The 22,898-nt window shown below is 41.7% G+C and overlaps 1 protein-coding gene and 1 pseudogene across 3 annotated transcripts in view; both read left to right on the top strand.

The window, feature by feature from the left end:
• Positions 1 to 22,898, top strand: part of HSD17B12 (hydroxysteroid 17-beta dehydrogenase 12) — a 173,215-nt gene that overhangs the window by 120,096 nt on the left and 30,221 nt on the right. For all 3 annotated transcript variants that reach the window (XM_070473144.1, XM_070473145.1, XM_070473143.1), the window contains one exon: positions 20,860 to 20,894. In XM_070473144.1, coding sequence (XP_070329245.1) covers positions 20,860 to 20,894 — 35 coding nt within the window. The remainder of the gene's footprint in view (positions 1 to 20,859; positions 20,895 to 22,898) is intronic.
• On the top strand, positions 16,164 to 16,263 carry LOC139037241 (U6 spliceosomal RNA; annotated as a pseudogene).

Raw genomic sequence — 22,898 nt, 5'->3', positions numbered from 1 at the left:
ACCAAACAGACATCTATATAGTTCTTCCTTTTAGCAACTGAACATTTATTAAATGCCCCCTATATACATACACTCCTACAAAAACATAGTGAGTCCTGGGAATATGCAGACTAATTTAGGCTGAGGATTGATTCTTTTACAGAGCTTTCACCTACAAATAATTCATTGCTAATCTACTGTTTCCAGTTCATATCTCCTGTGGTCCACGTAAGCTGATGAGCTAAATGTTGTGGAAAAGCATTGTATGTGGGACCTCACAGTAATGAGAGTGATTTTTATTAGCCACACATGAAAATTACTCTCATTTCTAGTTGCTAGACATGCATTATAGCCATGTCACTTGTATATGCCAGCAAAAGACACCACAGCTAATATATGCTAAAAGGAAGAATAGCTAGCAAGTATGAGCATCTCAGAACCATCCCTTCTTACCTCTCCTAGGATGAGGAATCTTATTTTCCCAATCTGGGATTGAACCTGTGCCCCCTGTAGTGGAAGCCTGGAGTCCTAACTACTGGACCACCAGAAAGTTTCCATTTCCCCTTTTATTTTAACTGTAACTACAGTGAGATAGCATACCTTGATTATACATAACAGACCAGCAGAAAATACTGCTTAAGGCAGAATTTCCATATGTAATGTCAGGTAGTTTAAATTTGAACATACTGATGGAACAGCAAAAGTATTGATATTTTCATTAACTCATATACTAATTTAATATAACCAAAAAAAAAATGCTCAAAACTATTTGGACTGACCAGATAATATACATAAGAATGTAATTATATATATGGCATAGTCTTTTTTTTTTTTAATTGTGAATATTTAAAGAAAAGTTCTCCTTGGGTCTTCATGTCCTGAGAAATCATAACCCTTACACAGTTGATTTCAAAACCCTAAAATCTTATGCCAAGTTCAGAGACCCTAAAATTTTATTATACCTTGTTCAACTTTTCATATACGGATAGGTGTGCTTCTCCCTGTGTAATATATATGTTGCTTTTAAAGCATGTAGTAGGTAATTCAGTCTTTATGTGATTTTAGTGATATAGTTGATTCAGGTAAAGCAGGTCTATCAAAAAGAAAGCTACACTGTTGATACATGCACACCATGTGACATCTGGCAGCTTGTTACCTAAAGGCACCTCAGATGAATTACATTGTAAGATGACAAATAATTATATAAAACAAATAGTCGCTCTATCTTTTTTGTTGTGGTTAACCAAGATTTTTTCCCAAGTAAGATTCAGTGTGAGGCAAACTACTAGCAAGTGGATCTGTGAGTAGCTTTGGCTCAAGACCCATGTGCACAAAATTAATGCTTATAAAACATGGTTAATGTGCACATATCTGTATAGTCTTAAAGGTATTTCCCTTGGCCTGCTATGTAAATGTAATCATTCTTCAATAATCTGTGTAAGGTTTCAAGTTAATTAAATAACTCCATCATTTACTAGTAATACAGCCTTGAGTGAATTACTTACCCTCTGTGCTTCAGTTTTTCATCTATAAATTGAGGAGGATAATTCTCTTTACCTTACAGAGTTGTTTTGGGAATTAAACAAGGTAATATGTGTAAATCTCTTAGAATAGTGCCCAGAGCATACTAAAGGCTCTAAAAAATGTTTCTATTGCTTTGTTAAACTCAGAGGTGGTGAAGATTTTGAGTAAATGTACGCAGCTATTACTTTTTAGCAAGCAGATTTTTTTATCAAAATTGAGATCCCTTGTGGTCTATAATTTGTTTTATGGTTTTTGCCTTTTGAAATGACTGTGTACTATGGTTTTGATAATCCTTTCTAATATATTTGGCCAAATGCTTAAAAATAATGAGTTTAAAAATAATGTTGGAGAGGCGGTCCTAAGATGGCACAGTAATAGGACAGGGAGACCACTTTCTCCCCCATAAATTCATCAAAAGATCATTTGAATGCTGAGCAACTTCCACAAAACAACTTCTGAACACTGGCGGAGGACACCAGGCACCCAGAAAGGCAGCCCATTCTCGTCAAAAGGAGGTAGGACAAAATACAAAAGACAAAAAGAGAGACAGAAGAGTTAGGGATGGAGATCTGTCCTGGGGAGGGAGTCGTGAAGGAGGAGAGGTTTCCAAACACCAGGAAACCCTCTCACCGTCGGGTCTGTGGGGGAGCTTTGGAATCTCAGAGGGCAACATGACTGGGAGGAAAAAAAAACAAAACCCACAGTATACGTGCCTAACCGCAACTCCCAGCGGAAAAGTAGCCCAGACGCCTGCGTCCGCCATCAGCGAGCAGGGGCTGAACAGGGTGCAGGTAGCATTGCTTAGGGTGAGAACCGGGCCTGAATGCCCCGAGGACAGTCTGAGGGAGCTAATGTGAGATAGCAACCCAAACTGTGGGATAGCCAGAGAGAATAAAAGAGAGAGAGAGAACTTTCAGACAAAAAGCTCTAACCTCAGGCACAGCCTGACCTGCTCACAGAACAAAGGACTGAGCGAATACCAGAGAGCTAGCCGGCTGCGGACCGGCCCATCCCCTGACGGAGGCAGAGAGGCAGGCGGGCGACAGCCAGAGCTGGAAGGCTAGGGGCAATCTCGGCCCCAGAGATGGAACCCTCCACCAAACTGTGAGCAGGCACCCAGTTGCTAACCAAGTCTTCCTAGGATCCTGGACGGTTGACATCTGCCAGGAGGGTCGCAGCCAGAGATCAGCTCCCCAGAAAACACACACAGCACCCCTAGACCAGCGCTCTCATGGTGTACCCGGGAGACTAACAGGCTGGGACAGGGGAGGTGATAAGACGCACAGACCACCTGGGACAGTGTGCTCGCCGTGCGTCAGTATTTGCAAATCAATCAGTGTGATACACCACATTAACAAATTGAAAGATAAAAACCATATGATTTTCTCAATAGATACAAAGAAAGCCTTTGACAAAATTCAACATCCATTTATGATAAAAACCCTCCAGAAAGCAGGGCATAGAAGGAACATACCTCAACATAATAAAAGCCATGTATGATAATCCCACAGCAAACATTATCCTCAATGGTGAAAAATTGAAAGCATTTCCCCTGAAATCAGGAACAAGACAAGGGTGCTCACTCTCACCTCTACTATTCAACATAGTTTTGGAACTTTTGGCCACAGCAATCAGAGCAGAAAAAGAAATAAAAGGAATCCAGATTGGAAAAGAAGAAGTAAAACTCTGTTTGTAGATGACATGATCCTCTACATAGAAAACCCTAAAGACACCACCAGAAAATTACTAGACCTAATCAATGAATATAGTGAAGTTGCAGGATATAAAATTAACACATAGAAATCCCTTGCATTCCTCTACACTAACAATGAGAAAACAGAGAAATTAAGGAAACAATTCCATTCACCATTGCAATGAAAAGAATAAAATACTTAGGAGTAAATCTATCTAAAGAAACTAAAGACCTGTATATAGAAAACTATAAAACACTGATGAAAGAAATCAGAGAGGACACAAATAGATGGAGAAATATACCATGTTCATGGATCGGAAGACTCAATATAGTGAAGATGAGTATGCTACCCAAAGCAATCTATAGATTCAATGCAACTCCTATCAAGCTACCAATGGTATTTTTCCGAGAACTAGAACAAATAATTTCATGATTTGTATGGAAATACAAAAAACCTCGACTAGCCAAAGCAACCTTGAGAAAGAAGAATGGAACTGGAGGAATCAACCTGCCTGACTTCAGACTCTACTACAAAGCCGCAGTCATCAAGACAGTATGGTACTGGCACAAAGACAGAAATATAGATCAATGGAACAGAATAGAAAGCCCAGAGATAAATCCACACACCTACAGACACCTTATCTTTGACAAAGGAAGCAAGAATATACAATGGAGAAAAGACAATCTCTTAATACAGATGGCTAACAAACACATGAAAAGATGCTCAACATCACTCATTATCAGATAAATGCAAATCAAAACCACAATGAGGTACCATCTCCTGCCAGCCAAAATGGCTGCTGTCAAAAAGTCTACAAACAATAAATGCTGGAGAGGGTGTGGAGAAAAGGGAACCCTCTTACACTGTTGGTGGGAATGCAAACTAGTACAGCCACTGTGGAGAATAGTGTGGAGATTCCTTAAAAAACTGGAAATAGAACTGCCATACGACCCAGCAATCCCGCTGCTGGGCTGGGCGTACACACTGAGGAAACCAGATCTGAAACACATGTACCCCAATGTTCATCGCAGCACTGTTTATAACAGCCAGGACGTGGAAGCAACCTAGATGCCCATCAGCAGACGAATGGGTGAGGAAGCTATGGTACATATACACCGTGAAATATTACTCAGCTTAAAAAGAACGCATTTGAATCAGTTCTAATGAGATGAGTGAAACTGGAGCCTATTATACAGAGTGAAGTAAGCCAGAAAGAAAAACACCAATACAGTATATTAGCGCACATATATGGAATTTAGAAAGATGATGACGATGACCCTATATGCGAGACAGCAAAAGAGACACAGATGTAAAGAACAGACTTTTGGACTCTGTGGGAGAAGGCGAGAGTGGGATGATGTGAGAGAATAGCACTGAAACATGTATATTATCATATGTGAAATAGATTGCCAGTCCAGGTTTGATGCATGAGACAGGGTGCTCAGGGCTGGTGCACTGGGATGACCCAGAGGGATAGGATGGGGAGGGAGGTGGGAGGGGGTTCAGGATGGGAAACACATGTACACCCATGGCTGATTCATGTCAATGTATGGCAAAAACCACTACAATATTGGAAAGTAATTAGCCTCTGATTAAAATAAATAAATTAATTTTTTAAAATGAGTGTTACATTATGTACATGTGTTTCATAATATATTATAATGAAGTAATGATGAAAAACATGTTCAAGTGTTTTTAAATTGTACTTTATAGAATTGTTAGTGCTAGCTCTATATTAGTCTCCTGATCATTTTAATTCCTCTGTCAGAGAAACAGTGTAAAGTTTTTGCTCTATATCCATTAATTAGTATCTTCTCCCACAATCTCCATATAGACTGAAGTCAGAAAGAGAAAAACCAAGTATCATATATTAACCACATGTGTGTGGAATCTAGAGAAATGGTACAGATGAACCTAGTTCCAGAGCAGGGATGGAGACACAGTTGAAGAGCACGGACGTGTGGACACAGTGGGGGGGTGGATGGGAAGGGTGGGCTGAACTGGGAGACTCGGTTTGACATAAACATACTACCAGGTGTCAAACAGACAGCTAGTGGGAAGCTGCCGTCTAGCACAGCGAGCTATATGATGACATATCTGTGACGCTCCGTGATGACCTAGATGGGTGGGATGACGGGGCCAGGGGAAAGGAGGGAGGTCCAAAAGAGCAGGGATATATGTATACATGTAGCTGATTCACTTCACTGCTCTGCCAAAACTAACATGGCATTGTGAAACACTTATACTCCAATGTCAAAGAGAGAAAACAAGAAAAAGAAACCCTGGCCGCCTCTGTCTCCCAAAGCACACACTTTGGGCTGGCAGTCTACGGGGTAGCAGCAATGAAAAGGCCAAGGTCCTGACCTTGATCTCTGAGAACCGGTCAGCTTGCTGTGCTCTGTGGTCACACACCGCATCCTTTGAGCAGCATCTGAGCGTCGATAGCATGTCCTGGTGGGGGTCACCTCGTGGCCCTGCTTACAGATGAGTAGTACAGGGCTGGGAAGTGTGGAGGAAGCACCACCAGTCCACCGCACGGGAGAGCATCCTCAGTTTTCTTTACCGTAACGATGAAATAATAACATCAGTCCTGGTATCTTGACAGATGATAAAATGCTCTGCCCACCTTTCCATTCTTCTTCCACTTTCTTTTTTCCCATGGGCATAGATGCTTTTTCCCATGAAAGGAGTCAGTGGAGACAAATGCCAAACTTACTAAACATCATACCCTATCATTTTGTGAGCCATACTGATGAGAAGTCTCACCAGCAGAAGAGATGGCTATATGTTTTAAAAGTTTGTCTGTTCACCTCCTTTTGCAAGTCAAATCCCATTTGCAAAGCGCTAAGGGAGTTTGCTATTCAGAAATGCTTCTTCGTTCAGCCAAAGAATGAAGAATCTTTTAATTTATCTTTCATGTAAATATGTATTTTTCTGTCTGTTTGTGATGGGCGCTTTTAGTGGAAAAACAGTTCAAAATGCTTGATTTATTTATCATGGAATTAGTATCATCTGGAGGACAGCCAGTCAGTTTTCATTGTACTGTAGGCAGGATCCAGGTCGTTTGTAGCACATTTGACTGACTGTTCAAGTATGGCAATAGTTTGACTCAAACAGCGGGAGGTGAGTGGTGTGCAGTGGCTTTCCAGAAGCCAGAAAAGTAAGTTAGGACATGATTGTTCAGGTCCTTGAGTGCTGTGCTCAAGAGGGCAGAGAGCCTTAAAGTAGAAATAAGGTGTGATCTGGTGTACATTTTAGAAAGACAATTCTAGTGGCAGAGTGGCATGGCAGTGTGTGTTTAATGGCGTGTGTGTTGATCTTGTTTGTACTGAGAAGGGGCATTCCCCTTGATGGAGTTGTGTCTGATGCTCCCAGGTTTCGTGTTCTTTCGTGCTGCTGTGATTTGCCTTGTCATGTATTTTGATGAATTGCTCCTGCTGTCCTTCAGTTGACTGTGTTACACTGCAGGTCCAGGGCTATGTTTTCAGTAGCAGTGGCTGTTCGGAGCTCCGAGGTAACTTAGAAGGAGATGAAGATTGCTCTAGAATCTTATAAGGTTTTCTGGTGGTTGGACATCAGGGGACCCAGGGCATGGATGTCTATGGCCCAGTGCCTTAATAAGTGTGTTGGAAAAGGCTTATATACGAAGGAGAATGACATTTTCTGTCCATCAGTGTTGGTTCAAGTTTTATCTCCTCAGCAAACCACATGCTGGAGGCTGACTGGCTGAGAGGCATGCCAGGAAAGGTTGGAGAGGAGAGCTTGCCCTGTGACCTTGGGTTTGTGCCCCTAAGTTGGAGATATTTGCTGGGTAGGGCCCAGCATCTGGCAGTCCTGTGCTGTGCCTTGAGCGCTGAATGACCTGGCTTGACATTCCAGGATTAGTGCCTGGTGCCTGTGTTCCTGTCCGTGTATCAATAGGTCAGATGATGATAAAAATCATCGAAGTCCCCCATTCCACCAGAGGAGTAATAAAACTGCAATATCCTGGCCAATGGATTTACAGGTCGTCACCAGATGAAGTGGCGATGAGTGGTCCACAGAATATGGAGGAAGAAATGTTAACAAGAATGGTGGTGACTCTCGACCCCTGATGTTCAGTCGGAGAGTCCGGATTCGCTCTCGCAGGCCTCTATCTCTCCAGTCCCATATGGTCGTTTCACTTTTCATCTTACTCAGTAATTTAGAATTATTCCTTTTTTTCTCTCTCAGCGACTTGCTTAACTGGGCTTTCCTTTTAGCAGGCTAGTTGAGGTAATCCAAGAGGTATTTAGAAGCCTTGTTGCCTGCTTCATAGTTTTGCTCTTAGTACCTTCAGGGTTAAAATACAGTCTTGCTCTCATTCCCTGTAGAGCAGGTAAGTGCCAAGGTCAGGAGAGCAGTGGTGTGAAAATTCTTCATAAAGGTGACTGATATGGCCAGTAGATCAGCCGTTAACTGGAAGAAAGATCCTCCTGGCCAGGGCTTTTTTTGTGATTTCAGATGTTCTGTGACTAAAATCTAAGGTTAAGGCTCATTTCTCCTCAACATCAATGACCTTCAGACCAGAAATGGTAGCGTTTAGAGATAGTTGAACCTCCAGATATTAAACCACACACTTCTACAATAGTTCGGGTTTTATGCCTGGAGGGGCTTCCCTGGCAGCTCAGACTGTAAAGAATCCACCTGCAATACGGGAGACATGGGTTCAGTCCCTGGGTTGGCAAGATCCCCTGGAGAAGGGAAACAGCCACCCGCTCCATTATTCTTGCCTGGAGAATTCTTTGGACGGAGAAGCTGGGCAGTCTACAGTCCATGGTGTCGCAAAGAGTCAGACTCGACTGAGCAACTTTCACTTCACTATGCCTGGAAGGAGTTTCCATCTCGGAATACTGAAGAGTTTGCAGATGAAATTGTGGTATTACTATTGGTTATTATTAGAGAAATCATAGAAAAGGGGAAACACGCCATAACTCCAGAGGCAGGTATATACTGATCCAAGTCCACTTTCAATCAGGTAGCACACTCAGCACCAAATCCAAAGACTAGTTCCGAAATGGATCTTCTCCATGTTGTTTGTCACTGATTGGAGATCACTTGTTGTAACATCTGCCAAACTGAGAACTGCCTTCCTTCTCGAGGCCTGATGGTTCTTTGATTCCTTTAATGACAGTATAAGAACCTCAAGGACACTGTAGACCTTTCACTCCTTTTCAGATGAACACAGCCCAAGCTCTTTCCATAGCTTATCTAAGAATGGGAAAGCCATCCCTCCTGAAGGTACTGGGCCTGGTGAATATGCTGGACAATCGGGAGTGGCCCTACCTATACTCAGATCCCTTAGGAAATTTCCAGACTATCATTCTGACAAATACAGGGGCTGTCCTACTTTCTTTATTACCTTTCTCAGAGCAGAGAAATAGGTGAGTGGGGATCAAGGTAAAATTTGTTAACAATTTCCACTTACAGTGAAGTACCACTCAGTCTTGTTTTATTTGGGAACAGGGAGGAAGAGTCTTAAGCAGGGGATCAGAATTTAATTCTTCCTTCATCAGATAATCAGCCAAAGTGGAGTAGTTGAAAGAAGTAGAGATGTTTAGCATGGAGAAGGGAAGCATGACATCACACACACATGCATATGCATGCGTGCATGTGCGCGCATGCACACACACACACTCAAGACCAGTTAGCTCAGCCTCCTGAATCAGCTCACCCAGTGATTTCTTCCAGACATCACACACACACACACACACACACACACACGCACTCAAGACCAGTTAGCTCAACCTCCTAAATCAGCTCACCCAGTGATTTCTTCCAGACATCACACACACACACACACACACACACACACACACACACACACACTCTCAAGACCAGTTAGCTCAACCTCCTAAATCAGCTCACCCAGTGATTTCTTCCAGACATCACACACACACACACACACACACACACACACACACACACACTCAAGACCAGTTAGCTCAACCTCCTAAATCAGCTCACCCAGTGATTTCTTCCAGACATCTCACACACACACACACACACACACACACACACACACACACACACACTCTCAAGACCAGTTAGCTCAGCCTCCTGAATCAGCTCACCCAGTGATTTCTTCCAGACATCACACACACACACACACACACACACACACACACACACACACACACACTCAAGACCAGTTAGCTCAGCCTCCTGAATCAGCTCACCCAGTGATTTCTTCCAGACATCACACACACACACACACACACACACACTCAAGACCAGTTAGCTCAACCTCCTAAATCAGCTCACCCAGTGATTTCTTCCAGACATCACACACACACACACACACACTCTCAAGACCAGTTAGCTCAACCTCCTGAATCAGCTCACCCAGTGATTTCTTCCAGACATCACACACACACACACACACACACACACACACACACACACACACACACACACACAATCAAGGCCAGTTAGCTTAACCTCCTGTTTTGCAAATCAGCTCACCCAATGATTTCTTTTAGACATCACACACATACACACACACACACACATAATCAAGGCCAGTTAGCTCAGCCTCCTAACTGTTTTGTAAATCAACGTACCCGTGATTCGCTCCAGATTCCAAGCGCCTTACATTTCTCAGTGGGAACCACTCAAGTAGCCTCACCAGCCAGCTTATCTTTCTCCAGTCCAGTCTCCGCGCTCTAGCCAAAGTGTTGTCATTGTACTCTGGGCCGTATCCCACCGCTGTTAAACCCCTCTGTGACGTGACCTGTGGGGAAGGGCCTGCGTTGCTTTGGCTCCTCCCCACGTCTCCCTCTCACCTCCGAGTGCTGTGCTCAGCGCCTTGAACTCGCCTCAGTCTGGTGTCCCCTCAGGCTGTGCCCTCTGCATGGAGGACGCGCTCGTCTCCTGCTTTACTAGTTCTCCTCACTCTTCAGTTCTCAGCTAAAGTGTCACACACCTAGCGGTGGGGAAGGGGCAGGGAGCCTCCCAGGCCTGATGAGGTCTCCCAGCTGTGCTGTTTCATCGCCGCTGTGTGTTTCCCCTTCTCTTAGCGTTTCGTTCTTCGTCAGGTGTCTCCAGAGGTTGTAAGGCCTGGGACCAGGCCCTTGTCGTTCTCTGCCATTTCCCAGCCCTAGCTCTCACATGTGGCAGGCGTACTGCAAATGCTTTTTGAATAAATCAGTGAATAAATTTAAAAACAGAAAATTCTACTCCTTTGGAAGTAAGGATTAAGCCCCACACTTAACTTTGTGGGGCTCTGCAAGGCTGGCCTTAGATTGGTTGCTGATATTTACCCTGAAGTGAGCTGTGAGAGCTTGCTAAGCTTTGGATCTGCCAGAAGGGGAGTGGGTGGGTGAGTTCCTTCTGATTCTGGGTCAGAGGTTAAAAATCCATAGTCTGTGGGCTGGATGGGGGCTGCTAATATATTTTGGTTGGCTCCAGCAGTGTGTTCAAAATTAGGACGTTTCCCAGCTTTCTAGCTTCTCTTGGGAAAACTTTGACTCAGACCTGAGCTGCTGCTTGGCAGCGAGTGATCAGAGCTGAATAACAGCGGAGCATGCTTGGTAGTTGGGCCTGCACTCTCCAGATCACCGCAGTCCCCGCTGGCCCCTATTGTCTGACCCACTGCACTGTTCTTTGTCACCCACATGGCCCTTTCAGGCATTTGAGTTTATGGTTCCCCCGCTGCTCAGTAACTCCAAGTATTCAGCCTACTCAGACTGAATCATTGCTTGCTTGGAGGACTTGAAGAATTAGACTTAAATCCATCTCTTCCATCCCTATGATTGTCTGAAATCAAATCACTTGGAGTATAAGACCCTTTGCCTGCTTTTGAAAAGCCAATTTTTTCCCCTCATGATACAACTATGTATTCACTGTTTATCACTTTAGCCATAATGCTATGTCCTGCACATGGAGTAGATAATAGTAATAAATGTTTGGATGGACAGACAGATGAAAACACACACGAAAAATATTTGTTTACTTTTTTAAAAAACATGGCTTTTCCTCTGGCATGTCACATAGTACCAGTAGGGGGAGCCCTCTATTAATTTGGAAATCCATCAGGAGAATCTGTTCAGCAGTCTGAAGTGAAGTGAGGTCGCTCAGTTGTGTCCGACTCTTTGCAACCCCATGAACTGTAGCCCACCACGCTTCTCTATCCGTGGGATTTTCCAGGCAAGAGTACTGGAGTGGGTTGCCATTTCCTTCTCCAGGGGATCTTCCCGACCCAGGGATCGAGACCTGGTCTCCCACATTGCAGGCAGACGCTTTACCGTCTGAGCTACCAGGGAAGTCTGTTTAGCAGTCTAGTTGTATTTAATTTAGGGATTATGCTAAGAAGTTGTCCTCCGACTCTGCCCCCAAAATTCAAGTTAACACAATAGGAAATTAATCAATTGTAGGAAGGAGAGTATGCTTCTCACTACTGCTCCTGCCCAGGAAGAAACATTCCAGGTTAATATCCAGAGCCTTTAAATCTGTTTGAAAGCAGTTATCATTAAGCTCTTAACAGTTTCCAAATTGAGGAGCATATTTAGCCCTAAGCGTCTCAGAGTAATGGGCTGCTTCAGGCACAAATACAAAATGATGGGTTTGCCAAAATACAGGACCACCACTCTTTCCACATCTTTAAAAAATGAGGGAGTAGTTGGAGATTCCAAGGTTCTTTGTAGTTCCAAGTAAAGCTTGTTTAAAGAAGAAATGCCTTATAAATGAGTGAACGTGTAAAAATCTCTGTGAGAAACTTAGGGCTTCTTTTCTCCTCCAAATCTGTCACTTTTGGAGAAGTCAGCTTATTTGGGGAAAAGATAAGTAATAGAAAAGAAACTCTCAGTATATTGGTTGGATAGTATCACCAACTCAATGGACATGAGTTTGAGCAAATTCTGGGAGATAGAGAAGGACAGGAAGCTTGGTGACCTGCAGTCCATCAGGTCACAAAAAGTCGGATGTAACTTAAGGACTGAACAACAAACTTGGAAAAACTGTGTGTGATGGTATATATGTTCTTTTTATTTTCATCTTTGTTTAGAGTTTAAAAATTATGGCTTTAGATTCTTCATTATTAGTTGGCATCCAGTTCTCTGTTCTGGAAAGTTCTTTTCTTTTTCTATTGTTAAGTCATTAAAAAAAATTTAAACCAGAAATTATTATCAAAGAAAAAGTATTGTTTTTTTATAGTATGGGGTTGAATTTCAAGTTCAGTTAATATGGGATGGGGGAAATGGCAAAGAGGGTTGATAACTTTGACAAGAAGGGCTGATAACTTTCACAAAGACCTAAGCATTGGTAGAGGAGGGACAAATAATACTCAGATCTCAAAGCCGTCTAAAAACTCAGTCTCATTAAGCTTCTTACCCCCTGTGCAGTAAGTATTCTGTTAGCCATACCTATGAAATTCTAAGAATTTATAATTAAGTTGTATTCTTGGTACCAGAGCTCAAATTATACATTTCGTCAAAGGAAATGTGTGCTGTGTCATTCTAGTATGACTTCCAGTGGAGTTACCACCGATTTTCTCCAAAACAGGCATTGTGTAACATCGTTGTTACTTTATGTAATTGTTTGCACTATTATACTGTGGTTTTAAAACATTATTGTTAATGATTTCAACTGAAAATTTGCTTAAGGCATTTGTATCTTATTTCCTTTTCATTTGTGTGGGTTCATTTTTCAGTTGCTTGAATTCAAATCCTGTTTACTCCATGCAGGTTTCTGTAGGGTAGAGGGCAGGGCAGCAGTGGACAAAGTGGCTATTTGTGGTGTTCTGACTATTTGCCAGTATCCCCTGGATCATCGAAAAGGCAAGCGAATTCCAGAAAAGCATATATTTCTGCTTTATTGACTACGCCAAAGCCTTCGACTGTGTGGATCACAATAAACTGTGGAAAATTCTGAAGGAGATGGGAATACCAGACCACCTGACCTGCCTCTTGAGAAACCTGTATGCAGGTCAGGAAGCAACAGTTAGAACTGGACATGGAACAACAGACTGGTTCTAAATAGGAAAAGGAGTACGTCAAGGCTGTATATTGTCACCCTGCTTATTTAACTTATATGCAGAGTACATCATGAGAAACACTGGACTGGAGGAAGCACAAGCTGGAATCAAGATTGCCAGGAGAAATATCAATAACCTCAGATATAAAGATGACACCACCCTTATGGCAGAGAGTGAAGAGGAACTAAAAAGCCTCTTGATGAAAGTGAAAGAAGAGAGTGAAAAAGTTGGCTTAAAGCTTAACATTCAGAAAACTAAGATCATGGCATCTGGTCCCATTACCTCATGGGAAATAGATGGGGAGACAGTGGAAACAGTGTCAGACTTTATTTTTGGGGGCTCCAAAATCACTGCAGATGGTGACTGCGGGCATGAAATTAAAAGACGCTTACTCCTTGGAAGGAAAGTTATGACCAACCTAGATAGCATATTAAAAAGCAGAGACATTAAAAAAAAAATGCAGAGACATTACTTTGCCAACAAAGGTCCATCTGGTTAAGGCTATGGTTTTCCCAGTGGTCATGTATGGATGTGAGAGTTGGACTGTGAAGAAATCTGAGCGCCGAAAAATTGATGCTTTTGAACTGTGGTGTTAGAGAAGACTCTTGAGAGTCCCTTGGACTGCAAGGAGATCCAACCAGTCCATCCTGAGCAGATCAGTCCTGGGTGTTCATTGGAAGGACTGATGCTAAAGCTGAAACTCAAGTACTTTGGCCACCTCATGTGAATAGTTGACTTAGAAAAGACCCTGATGCTGGGAGGGATTGGGGGCAGGAGGAGAAGGGGACGACAGAGGATGAGATGGCTGGATGGCATCACCGACTCCATGGGCATGAGTTTGAGTAAACTCCGGGAGCTGGTGATGGACAGGGAGGCCTGGCGTGCTGCAATTCATGGGGTCGCAAAGAGTCAGACACGACTGAGCGACTGAACTGAACTGAACTGAAGTGAACTGAACTATTTGTACAAGAAGCCTGGATTCCTGGGGCTTTGCCCAGATTCCAGAGCAAGTTGTTACACTTTGCCTCCTATTTTATAATGGTGATACAGGTGTCAATGTTGTTTTCTTATTTTAACTAAAGTATCTTGAATTTTAATCTTTTCATCTTGTTTTTTAGTTATCTCTTTGATCATTATGCAATAATGTTTTCTTTATACTTTTCTCTCCAAAAAAATGACGAGACACAAGAGGTTACATGATACAAAAATAATTTGCTTGTAAAATAATATGCATGATTCATTTGTGTAGGCATCGGTTTTCATACCAAACTGAAAAAGTGGGAAACTTGGATTGGCTTTTGAGTATAAAATAAGATTTTTTTTTCCACAAATTCTTGATTACTGGTGCCAGAGAAGTGAAAAAGAAAACAATGTATTTGTGTTAATTTCTTTTAGAAATAACATTAGTTGTGGGGGCTCTTCTGATTGCAAAAGCAATGCAAGCAGTTGCCAAAAATAGAAGAAATATTTCAGAATACTAAGATGGATACATTTTAATATAACATTTAAAAGGATTTTGTAGGTCAGTCAGTACCTTTTTGAGTCAGGTTATCTCAACTGAATGATCTAATAATACTGATTTTGATTTTTATGTGAGCTACTTCAGCCTCTTACTTATTTCCCAGCCAGAACGTACATAGCTGTGGTAGTAAATATATAACTCTTGAAATAGAATATGTGGTGTCCCCAAGAGGAATTCTCAATTGAGCTATCATTGGTGAAGACTATGCCAGGCTTGCATACAAAGTGATGTAGTATCTTGGTGTGAAATAGCATGTATCGACCTTTCTCCCTTTGATTTAGGCTTCTAGGACATTTTTGTGGTAAGGATTGATGAAACTGTCCCTAAAAAATATGTCTTTATAAATAGGAAACATTTGTTTTTTTCCTGCAAGAATTTGAAGCTGCCATTGTCGTAGAGGTGCTATTATAGGACTTTTATTCACTTTGAGGGAGGAATTAAATTTATATCGTCTGCTGTGTACTTTTGGAAATAACCTTAATGTAGAAGAAAACAAATATAGAAGTCATGTTTACTACTATTTTTGATATTTTTAACCACTGAACTTACAAGTTATGGTAACCTTATTTTAGCAGTATCTTAAGAGGAACAAAACTTTTCCTGGTACAGCAATTATCACCTGCAGATGGCCTAAAATTAGCATATTGAGTTAACTCCAGAAACAGCTTGTAAGCTGTGAGATGGAGTTCAGATAGTGAGATTTCACAGAAACGCTTGGTATATGGTATAAATAACCAGCCATCAAGATACCAATTGATGCATATAAAGTAAAATGAGACTACTAATAGCTTAATTTAAATATCCTATGTAAGACTTGACGTTAAAGAGAATTTAATTTGATGTTAACGTAGTGAAGCCTCTCTGCTTACACACAGAATATTAAGAATTATTTGTATGCACATACCCCAACAAAGAATGCTTGAAATTGAATTTATTATGACGTGTATTCTGAGTAGAAAGAAAGATAATTTAAGTGTAGACGAAGGCATTAATCAGCCTTATAAAAGCCTGCGGATTTCAGGTTTACTCTTCCTAGGCTTTTCACTGTTGTTATATCTGACAGATCCAAGAAGATACTCTATTTTATGACAGGGAGAGATAATTTAGAAACAGAATTTAAGAGGAGAAGCCAATGACCGATTCAAAAGAATTTAACCTTTTCATGCATGAATTTCCATCTTTGATGGTGAATCATTTGTTCAAATGAGGATTGCAGCAAGTATTTCTGGCCCTTTAATAGCCAGACATTGAAAACACTGCGTCTTCCTTTGTGTTATTAAAACTCCTTGAGTTTCATTTCACTTGTATAAAACTATGGAGAAGGAAGTAGCTTCCCGTTCCAGTATTCTTGCCTGGGAAATCCCAGGGACAGAGAAGCATTATGGGCTACAGTCCACAGGATCGAACCCAACTTAGTGTCTGAATAACAAAAACGGAAAGACTTGTTTCAGCGCTCATTTCAGCAGCAGAGATACTTGAATTGAAATGATACAGAGATTAGCATGGCCCCTCTGCAAGGATGACACACAGATAGTAAAGTATTCTGTGTTTTTGATGTTAACTAAACTTTATTGTGGTAATCATCTTATAATATATACATGCATTCTTATGATGTGTACCTTCAGTTCAGTTCATTTCAGTCACTCAGTTGTGTCCGACTCTTTGCGACCCCATGGACTGCAGCACGCTTGGCCTCCCTGTCCATCACTCCTGGAGCTTGCTCAAACTCATGTCCATTGAGTCGATGATGCCATCCAACCAGCACATCCTCTGTCATCCCCTTCTCCTCCTGCCTTCAGTCTTTCCCAGCATCAGGGTCTTTTTCAAGGAGTCAGTTCTTCGCATCAGGTGGCCAAAGTACTGGAGTTTCAGCTTTAGCATCAGTCCTTCTAGTGAATATTCAGGACTGATTTCCTTTAGGATTGACTGGTTTGATCTCCATGCTGCCCAAGGGACTCAGAAGAGTCTTCTCCAGCACCACAGTTCAAAAGCATCAATTCTTTGGCACTCAGCTTTCTTTATGGTCCATCTCTCACATCTATACCTGACCACTGGAAAAACCATAGCTTTGACTAGACGGACTTTTGTTGGCAAAGTAGTGTCTATGCTATCTGGGTTTGTCATAGCTTTTCTTCCAAGGAGCAAGCATCTTTTAATTTTGTGGCTGCAGTCACCATCTGCAGTGATTTTGGAGCCCCCCAAAATAAAGCATGTCACTGTTTCCACTCTTTTCCCATCTATTTGCCAAGAAGTGATGGGACCGGAATGCATGATCTTCATTTTTTTGAATGTTGAGTTTTAAGCCACTTTTTTACCTCTCCTCCTTCACTTTCATGATGTGTACCTTAAACCAGTAAAAATGTTACGTAGATTATGTCTCAAATGAAACTGGGAGAAAAAGTGAATATATTTTGAAGCTATCCACACATTAACAACCATCAGGACTGAGTTAATGTTTAGCATGCTGTTGATATAATTTTGTAAATAAGATAATACCTTACCAGGTTTTATTTTGTCTCTGATCATTTCCTGGGTAATTTTTACCATTCAGAAAGAAGACATTTCATAGATGACATACACACAGTGTAAGGAAAAAATAACTCCCAAAGTGTGCATTTATATTTCCTTAATAGCCCAGCTTAAAGTGCTGTTTCTTACTAGACTGTATTTAAATGTGTACATTTATGTCTTGGGGAAAAAAAAAAAACCTGAATTGAACTTTAAAACTCTGCACAATCGGTTATTAAATATTCAAGTGATACTGAAATCCCTGGTCAGAATAAAGGACTCCATCAGCAGATCTTGTAGACTTTCCTGATAGTCCTCCAGATTGATCACTGCCTACAAATCCCATCCCTCCTCGTCTCCTTTTGTGCAGAAAAACTCGGCAGTCAGTGGCTCCCCCTGTCAACTCCACTTCACTACTTCACATGTTAGAAGTTTCACTCCTCACCCCAAATGCACATGTGCATACACACACCCCGACCCCTGGATGAGAACATTTTTTACTATCAGTCTTCTTCTTCCTCATCTTGTTTCTGGGGATCTCAGGACACTGGGGGAACTGTTTAACAACTTCTCCTTACAAAACGCTGGGGAGCTCCTTATAATACTGAGCCTAAGCATTATGGTCCCCTGATGAAATGTATTAAATAAAATATATGTTCAGATACTGCTCAAAATGCATATAATCTATCCCTAAAAGAAAAATCCCCCACAACTGTTACCATGCCTGATGTCTGTCTGTGCTAGCATGGGAAGCTGTCTGTGACGTAGTATGATATGCAGACTGCAAGTCATAATCAATGGCGTGCACATTTTTACTTCTTTCTACACCCATTCAACAACAAGTTCTTTTAATGCATTGATTCTATAGCATACATTGTAAGTTTCGCATTCTGTCCCCTTGATCAGAATTTTTTTTCTGCCTAGGGAGCTCATTTATTATTTCAGAATGTTACTGAACCGTAATCTGGGAAGCTCTGCCTGTTTCCCCAGACATGACTAGTCCGTCTCCTAGGTGCTGGGGCCCTCTGCCCTTACCCCTACTGTCTCACTCATAACACTGTCTGGAAAGGATTTATTTATATAAACACCTGTTCTCCTACTCCACCGTGAGCTCCCATCACCCAGCCCCAATCCAAGAAACTAACATGCCCTCTAATGAGTGGAAGAATGCTTGTTTTATTACTTCATGTTGCTCCAGGCCATGCATAGAGCATTTTGAGAGTCCTTTTATTTCTTGTGTTTGATAAAGTAACATCAAATGTATTTTGTGATTACAGTTCTTTAACTCATCCATATGATTATTGAGATTTGCTTTAAAAAACAGCTTTATTAAGGGATAATTTATGCACTTTACAATTCATTCATTTTACATGTATAGTTGAGTGGTTCTTAGTGAATACAGTCCTACCGTCATCACAACACTCTAATTTTAGAACTGTTCTTTCACCCTAAAAAGCTCCCATTTGAGGTACTTGACAATATTGCTGGAACTGTCCAGAAACTTCTGTGTGGTGAGTTGAACTGGATGACCTCAAAATGTGTTACCGTCTTTTGCTCTCAACTGTCAAGCACAGCACGCTGAAGTGGGGCCTGCGTACTGAGTGGTGCTGTGTCCTGAAAGAAGAGCACATGCTGACAACAAGGGACACGGTTTCCTTTCAGGGCCTGCTCTGTGCTGGCTGTCTGTGCTTGGTTCGTTATATATATCACCTTATATGAGATTGCAGTCCCTTGGACCGCATGGAGAGCCAACCAGTCCATCCTAAAGGAAATCAGTCCTGAATATTCACTGGAAGGACTGATGCTGAAGCTGAAACTCCAATACTTTGGCCACCTGATGCAAAGAACTGATTCCTTGGAAAAGACCCTGATGCTGGGAAAGATTGAAGGCAGGAGAAGTGTACGACAGAGGATGAAATGGTTGGATGGCATCACTGACTCGATGAACATGAGTTTGAGCAAGCTCTGGGAGTTGGTAATGGTCAGGGAAGCCTGGCATGCTGCAGTCCATGGGGTCGCAAAGAGTTGGATACGACTGAGCGACTGAACTGAAGTATATGAGGTTACGGTGTTATAGAAGGAGGAAGATTGGAGGTGCTTCAGGCCAAACTCTTTTCTTACAGTGTCTCCTTTTTTTTACCTGGAAGATTTGGTGACATCAGATACTTCTGTTGAAACGATCCCCCTAGGCTTTGAAGACACCACTTTGTCTGTTTAGAAGTTGGCAGTGTGTTCTTCTATTATAACATGGTGTCGGTTCAAATTCACGTCCTTCCTGGAAAAGTGTACATGGCAGCTCAAAAGTTGACCTCTGAGTTGAGAGTTCTGCAGAGCAGTTTCTATGTTGGTGAAGCCTGGATGTATTTTCTTTTCTTTGAAATGTTTCTAGGAAAAAAATGCTCTCTTTGTCAGAATGCTATTTTGATTAAGACATAATGTTATTCAAGATAGCTTGAGATTCCTGTGCCTGGCATGCATGCAAACTTCTCTGGAACAAAACAGCATTTGTTTCTTCACGGACTGATGGTATGCAGGAGTCCAGAGTTCATGCTCCAACTTAACTGTGCTTAACTGTGATGTGGCCTTGACTAAACCAGTGGATGTCTTAACTTTTCTGAGTTAATAATATCTTAAAACAGAGTTTAGAAGTATTAATAGTTTCTCTCATCACAGTATATATATTTCGGCAACAGTCATGAAATCCTTTAAAAATGAGGGTATACGTGGAATTCCTTGGTATTCCAATGGTTAGGACTTTGTGCTTCCACAGCAGAGGGCCAAGGTTCAAGCCCTGGTCAGGGAACTAAGATCCTGCATATTGCTTGGCTCAGCCAATAAGGAATAAAAATGCTGGTGCCCCTTTCTTCATTGTTGGTTACCTAAGATGACAGATAACATCAACTTTCTTTAAGGATACATTTTACTCAAAATTAGCTTGAGCAAGAGGAGAAATACGTGTGAAGATAGACTTAATATTTGCCTACATGTCACTTAATGGCATTCTCCTCAAGGTTTTTTGTTAGGAAAAAAATTATTTGATCTGTTAGGATTAGAAAGCTTAAGTAAGTTTGGTAGGCAGGATATTTCTCGTAACATATGTCATTTACTGAGAATGTATTTTGGGAGACATGGATTTCACCATAAATCCTTACTTATTTGAAGATCTCCATGCCAGTATTACATTTCGGGCAAGACTAATTTTAGCCAGGTTCACTGAAAGTGTGTTTCCAGTGTTATCTCCAGTAATTTCCACTGGTCCCTTTTTATGCACTCTTGCAAACATTCAGTCAGGGCCGCTCTTGCCTTCTGCAACGGCCCGTGCTTCTGTGGAGTGTTTCCCCCAAGGTCGCTCTTGCCTTCTGTGTGGCCCATACTCTGTGGAGTGTGTTTCTCTGTAAGTAAGTCCATCTCTTAGCTATCAAAAAAAAAAAAATTCATTCAGGTTTTTCTCCAAGAAGGTATGGCAAAACCCAATTGAAATTTCTGGCCAACCCGATATATAAATCTATAAAATAAGCTGCTGTCTGTAGAAGTGGGGAACAGCTCAGTGATTCCCCCCTTGTGTGTGTGGGCAAGTTCTCTCCACTCTCGGTGGCCTGCATCCTCAGTCACCATGGATGTTTTGTTTTTCTCTTTCACAGATGACACGGCTGATCCTGCCTGGCATGGTAGAAAGGTGAGTCATAAGCTCACACACAAACACTCAAGCTCATGATTATTTATAGGGAGAATCCTTTCTTTGAAAATTTCATTAAAGTGACTAATGAACCTCTCCTCCATGTCTTGGTGACAGAGTAATGTGCCAGGCGAGTCACACGGTGGGGCATGAGTCATCCGGTGGTGCAGGCCTTTTCCCCTCGATTCCCTTTTTATTTCCCTCACCAGGGTGTTGGTGGTTCCTTTCCATCAGGATTAAAAAGCCTGCCTGAGTCACCATCACTAACTCAATTGCCTGCTCTTCTGAGGGGGTGGATAGAGTTCCTGGGATATTCCCAGGAATGCCTTCTTAAAGTGGTATGCTGTCAGAGCCCAGCTCAGTGGAGTTTCATGAAGTGAGACTCCAGATCCTCTGGTTTTTCTGTTATGGGAGAAATGATGTATGAGCAACTTAGGCATGTTATAAAGTGATCTCAAGGGGTCAGCCTCTCCCACATCCACCCTTGGAGGAAAAAGGCTATGTCCTCTAGCTTCAGCTGTATTTGTATTGGGCTCCACTAGGATTTGCTAGATGTCTTCCTTTCTCTTGAGAAATGTGTTGCTAAGTCCTTATGTTAGGAATAGCAGGAAGTATAAGATGGGAATTAAATTCTGTTCCTCCCTTGGAGAAGTCTGAGTGATGGCTAAGCTTTCAAAGAAAACCTGTTGCAGACGGATGGGCTTGCTTGGTCATTTGCTAAATTTAGGGTCTCACAGTCATCCTTGCTATGCAAAATGGCTTTGAGTTTGGGAGAGATCCACAGGAATCACAGCTTTGCAAAGAGCCAGGGACCCTACTTCCATGAAGGAGTCTCTGTGACCAGCTTCAGGCAAGGATTTACAGCTTATGGTTATCGATTACATATTCTTTGCCAGGTGTCGGACTGAGAACCCGATAAGTGTTTGCTTATATAACTTTGATAGCCTCCCACCATTGTACAGATGAGGAAACTGAAGTTCGGATTTGGTAGCTACTTTTTAGTAAGGCTCTTTGTTTGTAATTGCATTTATGTGTGATTTTTTGTGTCTTAATTGCTTTATTTTAGTAAAATTTCCCTTTAAAACCTTTAAACTACTACTGATGGTTGAGCATGCCCCTGATGGTCAGATATGAAAGTGATGGTGGTCAAACCAGACCAGAATCCGGAATGATTATAGAGAATTCGGGCAGACAGTGTAGAATTCAAGACGGATGAAATTTGGGTCATCAGCTTAATTCTAGTTTGGATACCTACAAGTAACACAGTATAAATTCAGGGTGGTATTCTACCCATTAAAAAAGAAATACTTACATTCCACAGAGGAATTTTTAACTATGTTGTTAAAAACCATATCCAAAGAGTTACTGGTTATGACGAATCAGACTTGAAGAATCATGAAATTTCAGTACTTGAATTGAAACCAATCCCCCCTCATTTGACATAAAAAGTGAGATCCAAAGAACTTGAGTGCCATGAGGCTACATAGTGAATTAATACATGATACAAAGTGCTGACACATCTCTGTAGACCTCGGAGCCACCATCACAGCTGTAACTGAAGCCTTAGATAAAGAATGCAAAGGAAAGGATCCATCCATTTCACTGAGTATAAAGTTTATCATATGGAAGATGAGTTGGATCCTTGTCTTTAAGAAATCAAATTGATTTTATACTGAGGTTGTGAAATGATCTGGTGAAAAGCTATCATGGGCTGAAGAACTAGTCAGAAATGTAAGGGGTTTTATGAATTGGTGCTTTTGGGATAGGAGAAGGAACAGGTCTGTCTGTTTGAATTAAAGGAGTTACTTGTTGTATTAGTCAAGGCAGGCTAGCTGCTATAACAGACCACCCCAGAATCTCAATGACTTAAAATTCTCAAGGTTGATCCTCCCCTCACATCACAGTCCGGTGTGGATCAGTGGTCAGGCCTCTGCTCTCCACAGTCAATCCAGGGATCTCAGGGCTCCTTCCATCTGGAATTGGGGGGGGGGGGGGGGGGCCTAC

The sequence above is a fragment of the Odocoileus virginianus genome, chromosome 10 (genome assembly GCF_023699985.2).
Source record: "Odocoileus virginianus isolate 20LAN1187 ecotype Illinois chromosome 10, Ovbor_1.2, whole genome shotgun sequence".
Classification (NCBI taxonomy): Eukaryota; Metazoa; Chordata; class Mammalia; order Artiodactyla; family Cervidae; genus Odocoileus; species Odocoileus virginianus.
This window is presented reverse-complemented; position numbering and strand designations above follow the sequence as displayed.